The sequence below is a fragment of the Pipistrellus kuhlii genome, unplaced genomic scaffold (genome assembly GCF_014108245.1).
Source record: "Pipistrellus kuhlii isolate mPipKuh1 unplaced genomic scaffold, mPipKuh1.p scaffold_m20_p_2, whole genome shotgun sequence".
Lineage (NCBI taxonomy): Eukaryota > Metazoa > Chordata > Mammalia > Chiroptera > Vespertilionidae > Pipistrellus > Pipistrellus kuhlii.
Window position 1 is genome coordinate 105,461,246 of NW_023425515.1, and position 14,500 is coordinate 105,475,745.

General features: G+C 40.1%; 1 protein-coding gene, 1 long non-coding RNA gene and 1 pseudogene across 5 annotated transcripts in view; 1 reads left to right on the forward strand and 2 right to left on the reverse strand.

The window, feature by feature from the left end:
* Window positions 1-1,550: 1,550 nt before the first annotated feature.
* LOC118723892 lies at window positions 1,551-3,285 on the forward strand. Its single transcript, XR_004989403.1, has 2 exons — window positions 1,551-1,603; window positions 3,164-3,285. It is a non-coding gene; the product is annotated as an uncharacterized LOC118723892 (long non-coding RNA).
* A 3,513-nt stretch (window positions 3,286-6,798) lies between these two features.
* Window positions 6,799-7,571, reverse strand: LOC118723022 (annotated as a pseudogene).
* The window catches only part of EXOC2 (exocyst complex component 2), a 250,127-nt gene continuing 242,425 nt past the window's right edge, over window positions 6,799-14,500 (reverse strand). For 3 of the 4 annotated variants that reach the window (XM_036444758.2, XM_045584201.1, XM_036444766.2), the window contains 3 exons: window positions 12,753-12,814; window positions 9,484-9,543; window positions 6,799-7,702 (listed from right to left, as the gene is read on the reverse strand). In XM_036444758.2, coding sequence (XP_036300651.1) covers window positions 7,609-7,702; window positions 9,484-9,543; window positions 12,753-12,814 — 216 coding nt within the window. In that variant the 3' untranslated portion in view covers window positions 6,799-7,608. The remainder of the gene's footprint in view (window positions 7,703-9,483; window positions 9,544-12,752; window positions 12,815-14,500) is intronic. The other variant, XM_036444761.2, reaches the window with a different exon arrangement.

Consider the following 14,500-nt stretch of genomic DNA (forward strand, 5'->3'; position numbering starts at 1 on the left):
GGTTTGGGTCAATATCTGGGTTCTCTATTTTATTCCATTGGTGTATATGTCTGTTCTTGTGCCAGTACCAGAATGTTTTGAGAACAGTGGCCTTGTAATACAGCTTGAAATCTGATATTGAGATGCCACCTACTTTGTTCTTCTCTCTCAGAATTGCTGTGGCTATTTAAGGTCTTTTTTTTTTTTTAATTCCAGATGAATTTTTGGAGAGTTCTTTCTAGGTCTGTGAAATATGCCATTTGTATTTTAATGGGGAATGCATTGAAGCTATAGATTGCTTTGGGTAGTATGTACATTTTAATAATGTTGATTCTAACAATCCATGAACATGGTATGTTCTTCCATCTGTTTATGTCTTCCTCTATCTCTTTTTTCAGTGTCCTGTAGTTTCTTGTGTATAAGTCTTTTACCTCCTTAGTTAAGTTTATTCCTAGGTATCTTAATTTTGTTGGTGTGATGGTAAATGGGATTGCTTTTTTAGTCTCTCTTTCTGTAAGTTCACTATTGGTGTATAAAAATGCCACAGATTTCTTGGTGTTAATTTTGTATCCAGCTACATTGCCAAATTCATTTATTAAGTCTAATAGTTTTTGATGGAGTCTTTCAGGTTTTTTATGTACAATATCATGTCATCTCAAATAAGGACAGCTTTACTTCTTCTTTTTCAATTTGGATGCCTTCTATTTCTTCTTCTTGTCTAATTGCAATGGCTAATATTTCCAGTAATATGTTGAACAGGAGTGGTGAGAGTGGGCATCCCTGTCTTGTTCCTGTTCTTAGGGGAAATGGTTTTAGTTTTTGCCAATTGAATATGTTAGCTGTGGGTTTATCATATATGGTTTTTATTATGTTGAGGTATGATCCTTCTATTCCCACCTTGATGAATTTTTATCAAGAAACGGTGTTGGATTTTGTCAAATGCTTTTTCTGCATCAATTGATATGACTATGTGATTTTATCTCTCAATTTGTTTATGTGATATATCACACTTATTGATTTGTGGATATTGTACCATCCTTGCATCACCGGGATAAATCCTACTTGGTCATGTTGTATGATGTACTGCTGGATCTGACTTGTTAGAATTTTGTTAAGAATTTTGGCATCTATTATATGTTTGTAGGGAGCAGTTATAGGATTAAGCCTTGGACTTATTTACTGGCAAAGCCGCAAACAAGTTCCAGTTTATAGGGCATAGTCCTCTAAGCATAATTAAGCTTGATCTTGTGACTGCTGCCTAGATTTTTCCTGGGTAGCTAATGGGCTGTGGGAGGTGGAAGTGCTGCCAAAACAAGTGAAATTTACAAGAACATTGTAAATTACCTCTGACTATAAAATAAACCATCAGCTTGCACTCTGGATCTGTTCTGTGGCCTCATGGGTCCACCTAGACCCAGCTTATTCTCTTTGTCTTTTCTTCATCCTTCACCAGCCCTCCCTCAGATTCACCAAACCTGTCTGTGCTGGCACAGCACAAGTGGCGCCCAACTCAGGGCTGAGTTTGGCCCCAGTGGCACTCAATGTGGACCTGAGTGTGAGGGAACTGCAAATTGTCGGGTGAAAGGATGCTCCAGTGAAGCACATGCAGAAAGCAAAATGAAAAGTAAGGAGTGCAGTTCAGTACTAGCTAGGTGTAAAATATGGAAAATCCAGGATCACAGGGAAAGAATATATGCGTATCCATGCTTAAGGCTATGCTCCAAGCAAGGAGCTGTTCTGTGAGAGATGAGCAGCTTTTCAAGTTTTTGGATTTTGTGAGTAAAACCTGCCTATGGTTTTCTGAGGAAGAAAAGGTAAATATAGAGGCATGGGAGAAGCTAGAAAAACAACTTTGTGATCATTATATAGCTAAAAGTCCAGAGAAAATGCCTGCCTCTACTTTCAGTCTGTGGTCCTTAATTCTGGACTACCTAGAGCCCACTCCAGAAGGGGAGTGGAAGAATGTGGCAAGGGAATCAAGACAGATGGGGGAAGGTTGCCAAAGGTTTCAGACTCCACTATCAGCACCTCCATCACTCCTCCAGTTCCTGTGGGAGAGAGCCCTCTGGATGATGCGCTTCCTCACAAATATGAACAAGGATTGGAGGAAGCAAGGGAACAGCACCAGTGGGTTTGGGATCATGGGGTCTGATACAAACATTTGGAGAGCTTACTGTTGCTCATAAGCCTCTCCTTTTACCCCCTAAACAAACAGAAAAAAGAAAAGTGCCTATGTGGTATTGCCAAAGTAATTAAAATGGCTAATATAGAGCACACCAATTCAGAGTAACTCTTTCATTTATTTTTCAACCTTCAAAGTGTCATTAGAAAACAATTTCCCTGCTTTATTGGTCATATCCTGTCTCATTCAAGTCTCCCTGGTCAATTAGCTATAGGCAATGATGCTGTTGATGGCCTCCTTGGTGTAATGCAAGAGGCTAGCCCGCTTTCTCTTGCCCAGTCCTCCCATGCTTTGCATCATCAAAATGCTGCTGCCTTACACAAACAATTCCGTATTTCTAGGGAGCAAGCTCATGAAATTGTTAAGTAGTGCTCTCAGTGTGTAATTCATTGCCCTGTGCAATCGTTGGGGGTTAATACTAGGAGTCTTAAACCTAATCAAATTTGGCAAATGGATGTCACTCACATAACGGAATTTGGTAAGCATAAATGGGTACATGTTAATATAGACACCTGTTCCTGCTTTATCTTTGCGACCCCCCAAACGGGAGAGAGTGCCAAGCATGTAATTAATCATTGCCTAGCTGCCTTTGTGGTACTAGGTCCTACCTTAGAGCAAAAGACAGACAATGGACTCTCATACGCTAGTTCTGCTTTTCAGCATTTTTGTCAGCAAAATCAAATTTGTCATAAAACTGTTGTCTCTTACAACTCTTAAGGTTAAGCAATAGTGGAAAGAGCAAATCATACTCTTAAAATGCAATTACTAAAACAGAAAGGGGGAGACAGATGTTATGTATCACCTCAAATCAAACTCAGCATTGTTCTTTATAATTTAAATTTTTTGAATTGTGATGCAGAGGTACAGCAGCCAAAAGGCATCAGACCTCCTGTACAATAGCTTCCACTGGGTTAGCCTGATGGAAGGATGCGCAAACTGGACAATGGTTTGGACCAGATCCAGTAATGATGTAGAGAAGAGGTTGTGTTTGTATCTTTCTAGAAGGAGCAGTGCAGCCAATTTGGGTGCTAGAGTGTTACTTATGTCACCACAGTGGACCCAGAGAAGCTCCTTGTCCCTTCGTTCAAAAGACTGAGAGTTGCCCTGATGACAGCAAAGCGGAAAAGGAAGATGACGAAGGCTATGAAGAGACAGAGGTGCCAACATGGGGTCAGCTGAAAAAGCTAACAACTGAGGCCCAGCAGATGGCAGAAAAGCAAGAAGTGGAAGCTCTGGGACTAGGCTTGGGACATGTCTGTCTATTTTGCTGCCATTTTTTCGGTCCCCTAAACTGTTATTTTTAAAAATACAGTAAAACTTTAAGAGAAAAACCTTATTTAATTAATAGGAGCTAATGTGCAAGTCAGGGATGATTCTTTGTAGCACTCTTACCTGAATTTAGTTTGAGGCAGAGAGCACATTTGGCTATGTTGAGTATCTGACTAAATCTTTAAAATAATGCTGACAACTAATTCATACAGAGAAAAAGACCTATAGAACAAAGACAATGATTTTCCAAGAGCCTCAGGAATCAAGCTTGGGACTTCTAACCTCTGATTTGCAGTCTACCTACTTGAACACACCCACTTTTAACAAGTAAACAGCCTGATACAGAATACTGTTTTTGTGAGTCACATCTAGGTCCATGGTATATTCTCCTTTTGGATGACCTTCCTGAGGAAGCCAGCGCTGCAGCCGCAGGATCAAGGCAGCTGCCGCAGCTGTGAGTGCAAGATTGAGGCAGCCACCATGACTGCAGAGGCCTACTCTTGCATGAATTTTGTGCATCGGGCCTATAGTTCTATATAATGATAGGCTAATATGTAAATCGACCAATCAGCAGAACGGCAGGTCACTATGATGCACACTGACCACCAAGGGGCAGATGCTCAATGCAGGAGCTTCCCCTGGTGGTCATTGTGCTCCTACAGGGGGAGTGCTGCTCAGCCAGAAGCTGGACTCATGGCTGGCAAGTACAGTGGCAGGAACCTCTCACACCTCTGTGGCAGTGCTAAGGATGTCTGACTGACAGCTTAGGCACCAACAGTGCACAATGGTTCCCCTTTCTTCCCATCCTCACCAATATATGTGCTTTGTTGACTTATTGATTATATTCATTCTGACAGGTGTGAGGTATTATCTCATTGTGGTTTTAATATGCATTTCTCTAATTAGTAATATTAAGCATCTTTTCATATGTCTATTGGCCATCTTTGAAGAAATGCCTATTCAGGCCCTCTGCCTACTTAAAAAAATATATTTTATTGATTTCAAAGAGGAAGGGAGAGGGAGAGAGAAGCATCAATAATGAGAGAATAATTTATTAGCTGCCTCCTGCATGCCTCCTACTGGGGATCGAGCCTGCAATACTCCCATGTGCCCTGCACTGGAATTGAACCCAGGACCTTTCAGTCCACAGGCCTGAGCCAAAACAGCTGGGCCTTCTGCCTTCCAACTGGTCTCCAGCCACCGTTGCCACTGATTGATCAGCTCCAGCTCCCTCAGCTCCCTAGCCTGCTGTTCAGTCTTCTGTCTGGTTGTTTAGGTCATGATGGTACCTGGCTTTTTATATATCAAAAAGGTAAAAACAGCCGATAACGGTTTGGCTCAGTGGATAGAGCGTCAGCCTGCAGACCGAAAGGTCCCGGGTTCGATTCCGGTCAAGGGCATGTACCTTGGTTGCAGGCGCATCCCCAGTAGGGGGTGTGCAAGAGGCAGCTGATCAATGATTCTCTCTCATCGATGTTTCTAACTATCCCTCTCTCGTCCTCTCTGTAAAAACTCAATAAAATATATATATAAAAAATGGTAAAAACAGGCTTTCCAGTGATACATGCAATGAAACTAAGTGTAAAATGTGGGTGAAGAGAAAATGAGATGGCATCAGTACACAAAAAACATGATGATTCCACTACATAAAAAAATGTAACCCGCATTTAAAGCAACTAAAATAATTAACCCTTTGCAATCCGCTGTCCCCTCTCAGGGGACATCGGAATTCTAGCATATCATTCGGATGACCCCTCTCAGGGGACATTGCAGTTTATTAGTGATTACGGGGAATTGAGTTAATTCAACGCACGTTTCCGCCGTTAGCGTCGAGTAGCTGGTAGCCAATGTCCAGAATGGTTCAGAGTGCAAAGGGTTAAAATAGTTGTTTTAATTGAAGTATGTGTGTCAAGTATCAGTATATCTGAGTATATCAGAGCAGTTTATAAATCCATATGAAACTTTTATGATACTACTGCTAGGTAATACTTAATGACAAAAATGTATGCCAGCTTCAATCTATAATAAAGCATAATTTTAAGCATATATTAAATACAATAAAGTTAACTTATTTTAGAAACACAACCTTTGTTTAAAAGCTGCTGATTTATAACTTTTGGAAAACACATTATAATATCCTTATGAAACTCATAATAAAAACATCCCACACCACATAATCCAAATAAGATCACAAAGGCTATCTTTTTCCAAGTCTAGAATTGAAATGTAGTCTTTGTTCTCCATTCCTTTTAAAAAGCCTGCAGCAAGGCTGACACACAGGAGGATGCTGCAAGGAGGGGCTGCAGCAACTGTGCTGTTTGTGATGCTGGCGTCATTTCCAGAGCACGCCACTCTCATGAACACTTATACAGAAAGTCATAGTAAAACCAAACTGCTCCTAGTACTTTTTCAGCACTGGTGGCGAGGCCCACTTTGCCAACAGACAATAGCAAGGTTGACCACATGCATGTGGATGTATTAAACCCCAATGTTACCAGGGTGTGAAAGCAAACACCTTTACCGAACTCCAATTTTTTTTTCATGGCTACCTCTATGTAAATTTGCTCCAAATCTCTCAGAATTCTGCTTACATTGTATTCAGCCATTTCCTCTTAACCATTAAATTCTTCTGTAGCTCAAACACTCTTTAAAATTCCCCTTTCTTCCAAGAACTGGCTTTGACTTGTTGGAACAGTAATCCTTGAACTAACTTATTTGGGTATGGGGGTTTTATGTGCCTATCCTCCATTCTCTAAGCCACAAAAGCACTTACTTGTTCCTATTTTTCTTACCTTTTATTACCTTCTCATGTTCGAGTGTTTCCCTGAGCTGCAGTCACTGGTGGAGGGCCAGTGGGAAGAGCTGGTAGTGGGGAAGTTAAAGAGCATGAAACCGGACAACTCTGAGTGTTAGAGAAGCCACAGACTGCTCGCTAAGCCTTGATCACCTTGTCTGTGACATAAAATACTGCCCATGTAGTGTCCTCACAAGTCTGCTGGAAGTGCTGTGAGATGATTTAGCACAGTGCCTAGCATATGGTGAGCCCTAACCAAGGAGATAATTCGCAGGTCACCTGACAAAAGCTTCTTGATGATGCTCAGATAAACATAATGTAAATTGGAATTTAAATATTTATTCTGAGTGTTAACATTAGAGCTATAAAAAGTTATATAGCTAATGAAAATGTTGACTAAAGATGTTTAGGAAAAAACGTCAACTAAAATACATATTTCATTGAAGACATTCTTTATTGGACAAATGCTCTATACTAGATATTTAAGATAACATAAATATTCAGGATCATAATCATATTAGCTACAATGGTTAACATGCTTAAGACAGACAATTTTCTGTGTACTTTTTCCCCCCAAATAATATTTAATTTAAATATTTTCCTTTGCAGTTCTTAACTAGCCCAACATTCCACTGCATCACTGTTGATGTCATGAGGGTGGCAGCCATCAACATGGCAGTCCACAGACAGGGCAGTCCCTAGGATCTTTTTAATGGTTCCAGAGAGTTCTCTAGCTAAAGATTGGTGCTAGATTTGTCAGGCAATGCTGACAATCTCATCAAAAGTGTTATTTCTACTGTGGTCAATGTTTTTCTGCTTCTTTCTGTCTCTTGGTGGTTCTTTGAGAGCTTTGATGATCAGGGTAGAGACAGAAGGTACTACCTCCATCTGGGCATGTCTGTTCTGGTCAGTTTCACTGTAATTCTTAGACCCTTCCAATCACCGGTTGCTTTGGTGATATCATCGCCAACCTTTTTTCGGATACAGGCTCGGGGGGTCGATCTTGGGGGCCAGAGCAGATATGTGGCACCCACTTCCTCACCAGTGTACCTTAGGTATATAAGTTTGATTTGAACTTCGGTGGAATGGTGGAGGTGGCTGGTGTCGGATGAACCCGGATTCGGGATAACCAAATGAAATTGCAATTGAGCCTCCTCTGTGCCAAAAGCCTAAAGCTGTGTATTTCTTAATAAGCTTGGCAATTCAAACAAGGGTATTTTGATTTAAATAAAACATATACAAAAATCTTTCTAGGCTACTAATTGAGGAGGAAAAAAAAGGAGAAAAACTGCAAATGTATGCTTTATATACAAATACCTTTAGGGCACTTAAAGAGAATAATTTCATCACTTGTTATCTTTGGATGACCCTTACTAGGAGGCCTTTATGTTTTCATCAAGGCTGAAGAAGCAGATTGGAAACAGGTGAGTTGCAGGTGCATGCTGCTCTTGAACTTGTTCAGCAGCTCTTCCAGTAACCTGCAGGAGCAGAGACTATTTACAGCTGGCAGAAGGAAGCTTGTCCAGCAATATAAGAAAACACTCAGGGGACCCAACTGCATGATTCATTGATGGATTCTACTCAATAACGAAATCAGTCAATCAAAGGAATAAAATGGGAAATACATAATTATATTTATATATAAAAATCTCTCCAGTGCCCTTCCCTAAGATTAGAGTCCTCCCTAAAACAGATTTTTTACACCTGTGCATTTTCTTCATTCACTTTTCAAAAATTAAAATGTAGTCTTGTTGGCACACAGTTCTATGAATGCTGCTAAACACTTAGCAAAATAACAACTCCCAAAACCGGATGCAGAATAGGTCCATCCTTCTCCAAGTTCTCTCATGCTCCCCCTGTTAGCCTCCTTTCCTTTTACCCCCACCCTGGGGCAACAATTTGTCTTGTCTCTGCTGCTCTTATTTTGTATTTTGTCTTTAACAAATATTGGCAAGTGGTGAACTAAAGCCAGAGGAATCAGGTTTACTTCTAAGTCCACTGGGCAAATTGACAACTCAATTTGTTTCCTTAATTGGTCTGATTTGTCCATTTAATTTTAAGTCCAGAGGTATATTAGATTCATCTGGTTCAGATGAGGAAACCAAGAAGTGGGCTTACTGCTATTGGGATTGAGAGATTATTTCAGGGGTTGACAATGCTCAGTATTAGGACACTGTCCCAATAGACCTAGAACACAGTTTACCCAAGACAGTGGCTGATCTTCTTGACTTCCCCAAAAATGCACTAGCCTTTTGAGCCATATTCTATATGTTAAAAATCATGGTAACTGTTTTAATCTTTTATCTTATTTATTTTAAATAAATGAACATAATTTGTAATAAATTTATATACAGCTTGAGAATTAGTATGAGAAGAAGGAAGTAAAAAAATGGTAGAAAGGGTTGTAGGTGTGAACACTGCACAGCCATCCACTTGTCCATTCAGGAATATACACAGGAACATACAAGCAAAGGATCTGGTCTAATGCCCACTATCCCCAGTCCAGTCCAAGTGTCCCCATGACATTCCTACCGTCAGCCAACCCCATGCACTTTTAGATGCCAGTGTTAGATGACAGAGCCTGAGTGTTTCATGTAGTTGACTGCCACCATAAATATTTGTTAAGGGCTGATCAGCCAAATGCAAAGGTGGGTGGACTTCAGTTACCTTGGAGCACCAAAAAGCTACAATATTTCCACTGCTTCAGCTGATGGTAGACTGGGCATTTATGAAATGGACCTGGCCTAGATTTTGTCTCAGGTCAGAATTTCCTGTTACATGAGTAGCAAAGTTTAGATTCAGACTGAGACAATCAATATATTGTTAGTGAAACATATATAACTTCATTATATCATATTTACAAATCTATTCTTTCTTAATACTTTATAAATGCAGAGTATAAATCACTGGGCCCAGCATTTTATTACACTGTCCTCTCTTTTAATTTCTAGGTAGTATCATCTTCAAAATTTAAGAGAGATATAATTGACTGAGTTGAAATAAACTTTCTTATGACGTTTTCTATACTAGTCACTTAAACCAAGAAAATAACTAATTTCTAAATTGCCATAAAGCCAAAATAAGGGTTTTTCCATATTCTGCTATTGGGAGACAAGCAGGCACAGCTAGCATGATGCATACTACCAAGGGCTACTCAATACTGCTCTTCCTTAAATTCAATTCATTGTTCATAGAAAGAGTACTTCCAGGTAGCGGCACTGTGCTCAGCACGTCTACCAGGAAAGCACAGAGCACTTACTTTTTGTCTGCTCCACTGGAAAGCTGGGGTAGCGCTTCCAGAGCCTGCTTAAAACTGGACCTGGAACACAAGCAACACAGAGCTGAAACACTGCAGTTTCTCATGGGGATTACAGCATCATTAAGAATTCTTAAGCATATCTTAAACATAAAGAAACTAGTATGAACAGTGAAGCATGTAGATATGTGAGAAAAAGTACAAGTGAAAAACATCAGAAAAAGAAAAAGAAAAGGTCTAGTTTCAGAGGCTTTGCAGGAGCAGGGTCAAAAACTCATTTAGGAAATGAAACAGAACTTGAAAAACTAAAGGAAAAATGGAACTTTATAAAAGGACTAGAGGCCCAGTACACAGCATTCATGCACGGAATGTGTGTCCCTCAGCCCTGCCTGCACCCTCTCCAATCTGGGACCCCTTGAGGGATGTCCAACTGTCCCTAAACAGGCAGTCGGACATCCTTCTCACAATCCAGGACTGCTGGCTCCCAACTGCTCACCTGCCTGCCTTCCTGATTGCCCCTAACCACTTCTGCCTGGCAGCCTGATCACCCTCTAACCACTCCCATGCCAGCCTGCTTGCCCTCAACTTCCTGCCATGAGCCTGGCCACCCCTAACTGCCCTATCCCCTGCAGGGTTGATCATCTCTAAATGCCCTCCTTTGCAAACCTGGTCCCTCTCAACTGCCCTCCCCTGCTGGCCATTTTGTGCTGGCCATCTTATGTCCACAGGGGGGCAGGATCTTTGACCACATAGGGGCAGCTATATTGATCTTGTGTGTTGGAGTGATGGTCAATCTGCATATTACTCTTTTACTAGACAGGATAGAGGCCTGGTACATGGGTGGGGCCAGCTGGTTTGCCCTGAAGAGTGTCCCAGATCAGGGTAGGGGTTCTCTTGGGGCATGGGGCAGCCTGAGGGAGAGGTCTGTGATAGTTTGCACGCCAGCCATGTCCCCTGGCGACCCAATGGAAAGCTTGGCTTCCTCTGTTTCTGGGGAAACTCAAGCCTCCCTTCTAGTAGCCATCTTGGTTGAGTTTATTTGCATACTCACTCTGATAGGCTGGTGGCCGTGGCTGGTGGGCATGGCTTGTGGGTATAGCAGAGTGATGGTTAATTTGAATATTACTTTTATTAGGTAGGATGCTATTCAATTTGGTTGGTGAACGTGAAATGAGGACGTTTACTTTACAAAAAGAAGTCTTGATTTCAAAACAAAACTGAACTCAAGATAAAAAAATTGGTCAGAAAGGAAAGAAAATAAAGTAGAAATATGATCTTGTGAAAGATTACACAAATAGGGACATTTAAAGAATTGATATGTCTAGGTCTGATTTACAGCCAACATCTTATAATGACTGAACACAGTTTTTTCCCCAAAATAGAATTTAGCTATTATTATGTTTAAAATTTTTAAGATAATGGAGAGATGTATATATATTTTTAAAAGCCAACATTATTTCATTTAATATAAAAGAAAACAATCAGTTTTATTTATTTGTTAATCCTCACCCAAGGATATTGTTTTCCATTGATTTTTAGAGAGAGTGGGAGGAAGGAGAGAGGGAGATGGAAGGAGGAAGGGAGGGAGGGAGGGAGGAAGGGAGAAAGAGAGAAAAGGAGGGAGGGAGGAAGGATGAGAGGAAGAGAGATCCATGTGAGAGAGATTCATGGATTCTTTGCCTCCTGCATGAACCCTGACTGGAGCTGGGGTTCGAAACTGCAACCCTTGATTTAATTCGAACCCACGACCCTTGGTTGTGTGGGCCAATGCTCTACCATTCACTAAGAAAAAGGTGACTAAATAAATATAATTATTCATGCCTTTAAAGTGGTCTCTGATTTTGTATTATAAAAACATCCTCCTCAATATACCAGGAAAGAAATTTTGAGCAGAATTTCCTAAACTAGGGGCAGGTATCCTAGCAACATATAGCGATTGTAGAGTCCCAACACAGTCATAAAAACTGAAACCTGATCCCTTCAGTTGTTCCTGGTGGGGCAGGGTGTGGGTGCAGGGACAGCCTAGCTGTGGGCACACTCAGCAACCTCACAATATGAAACCAGCTCTCCTCTCTCCTGATATCGAGGGAGTCTCTGCACACCTCCACAATCATCCTGTTTCCTGTAAGTCTCTTTTCCATTAATCAAAAAATGTGATGCTACTATTCTTTATTTTTATATTATGACAATGATGATGATGAAGATACAACCTATTATTTGTAGTGCACTGAAAGTTTAGAAGGTGACTTGACATATTGTCTCATTTAATTTCTCCAAAACTTTGCCTATAAAGTATCATTATCTTCCTTTTATAATGAGGAACCTGGGCTATGAAAGGTTGAGTTACATAGGTACTTACACAAGGTATGCATACACATCAAATATGGAAGGAATGCCTTCTATCAACTGTTATTTAGTACTTGGTGTTAAAAAACAACAACATCAATGACTGGAAAAAGGTGTAGGTAAATAACTAACATGGGAGCCATGTAGAAATGGCCCTTAGTCGGCCATGATAAACAGGAAAAATAAGCTAACTGTGTCAGGAAAATAATTTCAGTGGTCTTTCTGCTGTAACAATGGCAGTAAGAATGATGGCATAAGCCATTTTATCAAAAGCTGGACACGAAGAAATCTGTGTGCATTGCACAAAGACCCTAAACATTTGTCTACCACTTGGCTTCTCATGCACATTAACAGCATTGCCCAGCATTTCCTGGGTCATGTTGCCAGTGGAGTAAACAATTTCGTAAAAGCAAGTAGTCAGTGCTGTTTCAGTTCACCTACTGATATTTCAATGATAGGAAATCCTGACTTTCATTCAAAACAGCTAAAAATTATCATCAAATTTCCACTACAGAACTTTACAGAGAAACCACAGGCTTCCTCTTGTGCTGAGGATCACAATGTTTGAACTGTCCTGAAAGGCCTGCTATGAATAGACTCAATTCTTATTTTCTCCTTTCTAAAGAAGAATGTAATGCTCTGTTCCATCATTCATGAGACTAAAATTTATCTTATAGAATGAGAAATGTAAAATTATATTACATCTTTTCCCCTTTATATTATGCTACAAAGAACCAGTCTTAGGAATCTGTGGCTTAGTATAGATGTACACTTTTTAACTAGAAATGTGAACAATCAAATATAAACATTTCACATACAACATCATGCGCATTCACTCTGACCAGTTATCTTTTCAAAGGACTTTATATAGCAGTAACACAACTTTGTTTTTAGCAAATGCTCAGGAAGAACTGTAAGCGTCTCACCTGCTTTCAGGTGTCAGGTGGACAGCCACAGTGTCCCTCAGAGCACAGATTTCAAGCCTTGCCTGAAGAAAAAGAAAGGACAAAGTGACAGTCAGGACTTGTGACGATTATCACATATGAGTAGGTGGTGAGGGCCACGTCTCCAGCCTGTTCACCACAGACACAGTGCTCACAGAATATTGCAGGCACATGGTTACCCCCACCCGTGACTGTTAGTTAAGAGCATACTTTCGGAAACAGTCCAAAAAAGTTGGCTATGACAAAATTTCCTTTAACTTAAAATTAACTTACAGTCAAGTATGACTGAGTGAAGGCAGGGAGTGAGATATTTTGCTGTAAAAGGTGCGAACTACACAAGGCTTTCCCAGCAATCTGTGTTTACTATCTAAACAGTAATTTTCCTATTAGCCTGCCTGTGAGAGGAAGGAGAGTCTGAAATACTGTCCCTGGCCTGTGCCCTCCTGAAAAGATTTGAGGACGTGGGCTGGCTTACTTCCTTAAACATATGCATTTCCAGGCACACTGCCTTTAACCTCAAAAGCTAAACTAAAACTCTACAGATTCAATGCAATGCCTATCAAAATCACAGGTGGCTTTTTTTAAAAACAAAAATTGACAAGTCGATTCCAAACATACAAAACAATCTTGAAAAAGAATACAGTTGGAGAAATTTACACCTCCTGATGTCAAAACTTAATACAAAGCTACAATAATCAAGGCCTTGTGAAAATGGTATATGGACAGACATGTAGGTAAACAGAATAGGACTGAGTGTCCAGAAATGAACATTTATGATCCAATGATTTTTGACAAGGGTGCTGAGACCATTCAATGGGCAAAGAATAGTCTCTTCAACAAGTGATGTTGGGGCAACTGTACAGTCTCATGTGGAAGACTGAAATTAGAGCCCTTCCTTAACACAAAAATGAACTCAATAGACCTAAATGTAAGCAACAAAATTATAAAATGCTTAGAATAAAACAGTAATCAATCTCTATGACATTAGGTTGGGCAAGCTTTCTTAGAAACGATATCTAAGTACAAGCAATAAAGGAAAAATATATAAATTGGACCTCATCAAAATTAAAAAAGTCCCGCATTCAAAAGGAAACCATCAAGAAAGTAAAAAGAATGATAATATTTTTCACGAGGACAGCTGTCATCTGAAAGATAACAGTGACATGTACTGGGGAGGATGTAAAAGAACTGGAATCTCATACATTGCTGGCAGGAAAGTAAAATGATACAGTCACTCTGAAAATAGCCCATAGGTCATTTAAAGATAAAACAGAGTAACCACACGACATAGCAATTCCACTCCTCGGTATATAGCCAAGATATATGAAAACATATGTCCACAAAAAACTTGTAAATGAATGTTCACAGAGGCATTCTTCATATTGGCCCAAAGTGGAAACAATCCAAATATTCATTAGATGATGAATGGGTAAATAAAATGTGGTATGTTTATACAATGGAATATTATGCAACCATAAATCAAATGCTGAGGTGATCCATGCTGCAGCATGATGAACCTTACAAACATTATGCTGAGGGAGATCAGTCACAAAAAAAGCTGTACTTATATGATTCTGTTTATATGAAACTTTCAGAATATGCAAACCATAGAGATAGAAAACAGACTTGTACTTGTCTCATGCTGTAGGTGGGGGAAAGGAGAGTGACTGTTAATGGGCCTGGGGTTCCTTTCTGGGGTGATGTCATGTTCCAAAATTGATTGTGGTGAT